Genomic DNA, 8061 nt, shown 5'->3' on the forward strand with positions numbered 1-8061 from the left:
ATTTTAAAAGAAATTTATTCAAAAAAAAAAAAAAGGACACACCAGGAGATGATATGTGTCATTGTTAGTGTGTCTTTTATTATATATATAGTTAATAGTTATTATTATTGATTATTGATATATTGGTTATGTAAAATGTAAAAAGATATACCTATATATAAATTCTTATGTGTGGCTGGCCACACCATGTGACCAACATCATGGGGGTTCACCTTTGTTAGTGTTATACGGGCTAATCAGTCCGTGCTATAGGTTTACTCGATCAGTGTTTGGCTTACTGATCAATCAGTGTTATAGGGGGTTGCTTAGTTCTTTTACAAGTGATTGTCTGATGTGGCCATTCGTACACAAAACGTGCTACTAATATTGTATTCTATCTCATCCTTGTCATAGAAAGTTGCATTTTTTTTGTTTGAAATGAGGTCAAAAAATTGTAGAGCCTTAAATATTACACGATCCCGTTAGCCTTTTTTTTTTTTTAAGTAACGGCTAACTCATACACGAACTCGTGTAACTTCCTCCGGTTCAAAATTAAAAATTTGCAATACTTTGATAAAGAATTGTGAGAGCTTTAAGATTAGTTAAAAAAATTAAACCTCTAATACCATTAGCTGTTTTATTAATTTGGTTTTAATTTTTGTACGAACAAATAAAAATTAGACCTTGTCCTAATGGAGCTTCGTTATGCATGTAGGAGTTTATAGGTACTACGCAGCGGAAATAATATGAATCATATTCAAACAAGTACCAATCCCAAGAATCACATGCATAACACACAAGACACATAATCATACCTTTGACGCGTGAATTCCACGAAGCTATTCGACAGGCAAATTAGGGAGAGAATAGAGCCCCAAGCGTTGCTCCTCTACTTAGTCCACGAGATTCGAACGAGACGTCCACCAATACTAGATTGGTCGAGTGATTGAGGAAAATCTCGATCACCACCTTTATGGACAACCGACCACCGCACGAACCACCACCACCACGACACACCACTGGCGCCAATGAGGAGGAGGAGAGAGCCGTGTGAAAGAGAGGACTATGAGAGGGTTGGGTTTCGTGTTTGCTAATTAGGGTTTGATCACACTGATCAGTTAATTCCTTCTTCTTCTGTGTTTGCAAACCTAGGCACATAGTCTATTTATAATCTCATTATAATTAGACTAGAGCACGAAGCCCAAAAACCTCTTAATTCCCCTACATGGCCGGCCACCTAGAGTGATGAGGCCCATGATGGGCCTCGTCCTCTAATGCTCGATCTAGCCCCTTTGTGTGACCTTATAGGATCCGTCCAATTGGGCTTTGGGCTATTTTACTAGTCCAAAGATCGTTAGTACCTTTAGCTATGGCAAAACGACGACCCAAATGTACGAACTTAATTATCTCCATAATTTGATCCATTTATATATCTAGTAATTGCACACGACGAAGACATAACTCCTTCAATCTCCCACTTGTCTGAGACAAGGGTGCAATATTCAAATTCCTTAAGTTAATATATGAGTCGATTTGATAATATGATTGCATCACATGTCGAGATCATATTAATCTACAAATCATTTCTTGAAATCTAAGTTAGAATTACAAAACCAAATGATTACTATGTAATGCATTTGAACGCGGCCACGTATTTTCTGAATTCTCCCTCTTCAAGCGGCCATGACACATTTCCTAATTTAATAGGTAGACTCTATCCAATATTGTGGTAACATGACTCCCACTCAACTTCTGAAATAACCGGGAAAATCCCTTTATAATCTCCAGTTACAGCTAGACGTTTGAGTGTACCACAGTCACAACATCCATTGAATGAAATCAATGTTCCACTCATGTCAAAGGAATCCACTAATATATACGGAAGCTCTATACTTGAACTTCAAAGTAGGTCAATAGTTCGTTCATGCATCATTCATGCATATCCAAGTGATTGACCGAGCATCACTATTCCCCTATAGCCCATGAAACTGCGCTATCCAATCAATCTTACGTGCTAGTTCATTTATTGAAATCATTTATGTCCACTTTAATGATCTCGAACTAGGAACTTTAGATAATATATGAATTTTGTTCACTTGTGGGGTTTCAATTCACCAGGTCATCAACCTGATGAGCCCATCAATTCATAATTATTTTGGACATTTTATTTAATTTCCAAAACCTTAATTAAATAAGAGAAATTACAATTTCTATTTTAAACATAATTCTGCAAATTGATGCATTTCTCATGTAATATGTTTTCTCAAAACATATACAACTTAAATTACATAACTTGCTTCAATCCTAAGACTTTAATATGACTCTCATACCTTAGTCCATGGAAGGGGTTTAGTGATTTCTCACTCATAATAAAACTTTGCAGAACATGACCTTCCACTGGTCAATGATCTCATAATTGAGGTGATATCTCATATCCTTTTGTTTGGATTTGTGATGTGACTCTGGCTCCTTTGTTCTTGGGAAAAGGTGACCTGTTATTCACATGACATTTTAATCCGAACTTCCTTTATAATTATCTTACTATAGTTTAATACACATATTCTGACATTGAGTATGCAACAGTGCTCTGCTTTGAACTCTTCAAGCTCACTGTCCTTCTCCATCCAGACACAAATATGCATTTAGATCACCATCTAGAATCATCTTGCCTGTTTGGAAAACTTGCATTCGTGTAACCTTTTGACAACTTTCTTAAATTACCATTTAACATAATAGCTAGAAGAATTCCTTTTAGTGCTTCTCAAGTACTCAAGGATCTGTTCTGGGTAATTCTCCGTATGCTTTTTCTGAATTTTCATGAAACCTGCTACACATGCACAAGTCATATGAAACATCTTGCTTTGTACATTTCATGGCACATGTAATGGATCCTTTTGCAAAAGCATAAGGTACACTATCCATACAGCTCAACTCTATTAGCTTTTGAAGGCACTGAGTTTTACTGATTGTAATACCATGAAACATGGGAAGACATCCTCTCTTAGAGTCTTGCTTCATGAACTGTTCAAGTTCCTTATCAACATAAGTCTCTCGATTCATTCCAGTCATTCTTCAAGATTCACTTCATGGATCTTAATTCCCAATATGTACTCAACATCTCCTAAGTCTATCATATAGAAACAATCTTTCTAACCATTGCTTGACTTATTCAAGCATTGATATATCATTTCATATGAACTGTATGTCATCTACATACATGACCAAGAAGACCAATTTCTCCCACTAAACTTCTTGTCTCTATAAGATTCCCTTTTCGTTTTACTAAGGAAATCAAACTGTTTGATTCCCTAATCAAAACGAATGTTCCAACTCCCTAATGCTTACTTCAATCCATAAATGAATTTCTGAAGTTTGCAAAACTTTCTAGGAATTTCTAGATTTCAAAACTCTTAGGATGTATCTAGGGGTGAAAGTAATTTGGATAAAAACCGAAAACCGATCCAAACCGAACCGAAATAGCAATTCGGATCGGTTTTTTTCGTTTTTCGGTTTGGATCGGTTTCAAAAAATCAAAACCGAAATATTTCGGTTTGGATTCGGTTTTGGGCTTCCAAAAACCGAAAACCGAAAATCCAAACCGAAATTTATGAAGCCCAAATATCCCAGCCCATTTCTCCTACCCTACATATATATACTAAAGCCCTAAAATACTCCTCTCTTATCCCAGTCATTTTTTCCCCTCTTCTGCGGCACATTCGACATTCCTCACCAAACCCTAATCCTCCAAAATTTCCCCATTTTCTCCCTCACCACCTCAGTAGCTCCGACCACCACCTTCCTCAGTCCGCTCACCACATATCCGGTCAACGTCTATCACCATCAGTTCGCTTGTGTTCGTGGCTTCGTGCTCCCGCAGATCTCGTTTCTCACCGCCGCTTGTGTTCGTGGTTTTGTGCTCCCTAAAATTACCACCAGTTCACCGCCGCGGCGCCGCTCGTGTTCGCGTTCCCTCACTATCTCCTCTCACTCAGTCACTCAAGGGTAAGAATTCTCCTTTTTTGCTTCTCTTCTTCTTATTAATTTCACTTTCGTTCTGTTAATTTCACTTATCTTTTCCTGCTTTTCTTCTTCTTAGATGTGTACTCATTTCCCACTTCTCTTTTCAAGTTTTCATTCAATAGTTCTGTTCTGTTTGAATTCGTTAATTTGTTGTTCGATCTGTTCGAAATTGGCTAATATGATGACATTGATATGCTATAATGTTTAAATTGGCGACATTGATGTTTTGTTTGTTTGATTATATTGATTTCCTTTGATTTATTTATATATATTATGTAACATGTTTATTTTTTTTATTGTTAGATATATGAAGGGGTCGTGGATGGGGGACTGTAAGACGGCGATGGTGAATATGTAGGGGTTAATGGTGGTGTGTTTGATGGCGATGGTGAATACGATGGACTATTGTATCCTACTGGAGGGGGTGTTGAGTATGCAGGGGAAGGAGTGTACCCTGAGGCGGGTGGTGGTGGTGGGGGTAATGATGAAGGTGGATAATTGGGAGTGTTGTAAGACGGTGTTGACGGTGGTGGAGGTGAGGAGTAGTAGTAATCTGGTGGCTGGACTTTTATTCCATTTTAAGACTTTTATCGTGTTTGTAATTTTATTCTAGTGGCTGGACAAATTTTTTTATTATGATTTTCCCTTAATTTGGCAAATTTTTGGCTTAAAGACCAACCATTGTAATTCACCAATTTAGGCCTACAAAAGGGCCAAAACAAACTTCCGATTAAAAGCCCAATTTTAAGGCCCAAATCAACAGCCCAAAAAAATTCGGTTTGGATTGGATCCATTTTTCAAAACCGAATTATTTCGGTTTGGATTGGATTGGATTGAATCCAAATTCGGTTTGGATTCGGTTCCAAGAATCAGAAACCGAAATAATTCGGTTTGGATTCGGTTTGGGGTATAATCCAAACCGAATACCGAACTTTCACCCCTAGATGTATCATATACATGTTCACCACCAAGAACGTTTCATGAAGGTGATTTTGATATCCATAACTAGAATAATCCGAATAGGCTTACCCAACTAATAGGTTTGACCCTATTTGTAAGACTATTATGGACTAACACATTTTTATAAACATGGAGTCTATACTGGATTTCATGGCTTTAAGCCATTTCCTGAGTTGGAATTTATCCAAAGCTTGCTTGTAGGCATGGATTCTAATAAGAAAATGTTAGAATCCACCTTTTCTCAGAATTTCAACAAACGGTTTGTTTTGATCCTAAGTAACCTACGATAGGTATGAGAGACAATAGAATTATTCTTTTCAAATATTTGAAGCCTTTCATTCTAATGGGACAATAGAAGCCTCGCTAGTGGAATTAGCTTGCTTCGACACATGGTTTATCAAATTAGCTGATTTCATATGCCTTTGTCTCTGATGTAGTGTTATCCACATCCATTTGTTGCTCGTCTCGAATCTCATCGAGATCTAACTTTACTCCCACTTGGATTTGTAGGAAGACATTCTTTCTATAAAGACACTATCGTGAGAAACAAACACTTTGTTTCTATGCGATTGTAGGAATAATACCTCTTAGTTTTCATGAGAAAACCCATGAAGAACTATTTTTCTGATTTAAGGTGTATTATGTTATCTTTTTAAACATTTTACATTGATTTCATAACCCTTAATCCTGTTTAGAAAATATAACTTTTGGAACATTTCCAAATCATAACTTTTATGACATCTTTTCTACTGCTTTGGTTAAGTTTCATGTTTAGTATATTCGCAATTGTTGTTGTACTGTATATCATCAAAACGATATTTGTAAATCATTAAATCTTGGATCGAATAATGGCAAGCAAAGTTTGATTCCTTCTTCATAAACATACACTTTAATTGTAATGTTTTTGGATTGTGAATTAATTCAACAATTCCCTTTAGACGATCATTCCTTTTGAGTAAAATATTTATCACAACAATCATATTGTGGTGTTAAATAGTTTATCTCAAACTGATTTTACATTTCATTTTGGAATTTTGAACATTTCAATGTTTCCAAGCTTTACTTCATTAAGTAATTATTGATATATTTACTTAAATCGTTAGTAAAAGCAATGAAGTAGTTAAATCTCTTTGCTAGTTTTGAACTTATTGGTTCACATACATCATATGTATTCCAAAAGGTCATTTTAGCTTCTTTTACCCTTTCTACTAAAAGGCAATATGGTCATCCTAACTTATCAAGCATGGCTTCTAATTCTCAAGTGATTCATAATCATATAAGAATAAGAGTCCATCCATAACTTTGGATGTGCAAATGGTTAATTTGACCTAACCTTACTTTGTTATAAGTAAGTGTATTTTGAATCATCTAAATTTTACTTTTGTGATCTACTTATATCAATGTCATAAAACAAAATTAACTCATATCTAGCAAAATGAAAATAATTTATTACCTTGGTCATGGATCAACACTTGTCCAAGCCAAGTAAACCAAATTCAGTATTCAAAACAAGAAAACCGAAATATTGTCTCATCAAAACTGAAAATTGTTCTAAAATCATGATAATTAATCAAAATTTAAAACTATGAAGCTATCTCTGGCCACTCAAATACTTCTAGTGCACCTTCAAGCTCCATTTCCTTGCTAGCTTCACTTGTTTGCAGTTCCTGCGCAACATCACTATGTTAAGCACTGCAACTTGGTATCTCATACCTAAGTGAATGTTTATGACATAATACCTGAGGTTGATGTTCCATTCTTCTTGAGGAAGTCATGGTATTTTTGGCAATTTTGCTTCCAATGCCCCTTCTTCTTGCAGTAAAAGCATTCACTTTCACTTGCAGCCTTGGGTTTTGGAGTCGTTTTAGGCTTCTCAGGAGCCTTGGCAACTTGCTTGCCATTGCTCTTGGCACTAGCCTTTTGCCCTTTCTTCTTAAACCCCTTTCCCTTTTGAATCATAAGAACTTCCTTCTTAGGTTTCTTAGGGATTTGTTTCTCAGCACTAACCAGCATTGCATGCAATTGATTCATAGTCTTTGCAGTTGCAGTCATGTTAAAATTCACGATAAACTAGTTGAAGCTTTCTGGTAGTGAATGGAGAATGATGTATGTTGCCAAATCATCACTATATGGGTGCCCTAGTTTATCCATACTTTGAATTAGGCCGATCATTTTGAAAACATGATCATGAACTGTGGCACCCTTCTCCATCCTACAATCCAGAATCTCACGATGGAGCTCATACCTTTCAACTCTAGCTTGTTTCTTAAACAAAGATTTAAGTTCTTGCATGATTAAGTAGGCATCCTGGTCCTCAAAACACTTTTGAAGACTAGGCTCCATGGTAGCAATCATTAAGCAAGTGATAGGTATAGCTTTGTTGAGTTTTGTAGGAAATTGCACCTTTGGAGCATTTTCTCGGGTTTTTCATGGAGCGACTACGGAAATTTGAAGAGCACGACCATTTTTGAAGCCCAAGGCCGGTTAGAGTCATCAAGCCGGTGACTAAGGGCTCGGTAATCGGGATACCAAGGTATTTGGACCGAGTATTCAAGACCCGAAGAGGAAATTCGGATTGGGCCGAGGAATCAAGCTCAATCGAAGTCCAAGCCTCGAAGAGAAGCAAGGGCCCAATCGGTCAAGCATTAGCTCGATCGGGCGCGACGTGCAACTTTGGTGCTGGTGCGTGGCCTAAGGCGCGCCCGATCGTGCGAGCATTTAGCTCGATCGGGCGTTGCTGCTGAGAAGGGGCGCGAGGAAAAAGGCGCGCCCGATCGAGCGCGTGTTTCTGGAAGACTTTGTTAGACGAGCACTTAGTTTCTAATTAGGAGTTGTTTAGTTTGTTGTTTAAGTACGTTTTTGGATGATTATTACTGACTTACCTTCTTTTTTAGATTTTCTCTCTCTACTTAGGATATTTCTCTCTCTTAAATTCTCTCTCAACTTTTGTTCTTAATTTTCTATCATTAATCTAGATTTCTTTTGGTAGCAATTTCTTCTCTTTTAATTCCAGCTATTTCATTTACTTCTTTGATTATGTTTTGTTTTATTTATTTGATTAGTTTAGTTATGATTATGTCTGAGTAGTTTAATTCTAGGGTT

General features: G+C 36.7%; 1 protein-coding gene across 1 annotated transcript; it reads right to left on the reverse strand.

Annotated features, from left to right (window-relative positions):
• Nucleotides 1-6684: 6684 nt before the first annotated feature.
• Nucleotides 6685-7011, reverse strand: LOC110729196. The gene has a single exon (XM_021908935.1). The coding sequence runs from the start codon at nt 7009-7011 to the stop codon at nt 6685-6687; it is 327 nt and encodes a 108-aa protein (XP_021764627.1).
• Between the last annotated feature and the right edge of the window lie 1050 nt (nt 7012-8061).

This window comes from Chenopodium quinoa, unplaced genomic scaffold (genome assembly GCF_001683475.1).
Source record: "Chenopodium quinoa cultivar QQ74 unplaced genomic scaffold, ASM168347v1, whole genome shotgun sequence".
Taxonomy (NCBI): domain Eukaryota; kingdom Viridiplantae; phylum Streptophyta; class Magnoliopsida; order Caryophyllales; family Amaranthaceae; genus Chenopodium; species Chenopodium quinoa.

What these genes read in the sequence shown, in the direction of transcription:
- LOC110729196 (XM_021908935.1), bottom strand. Translation starts at nt 7,011, where the DNA reads ATGACTGCAACTGCAAAGACTATGAATCAATTGCATGCAATGCTGGTT.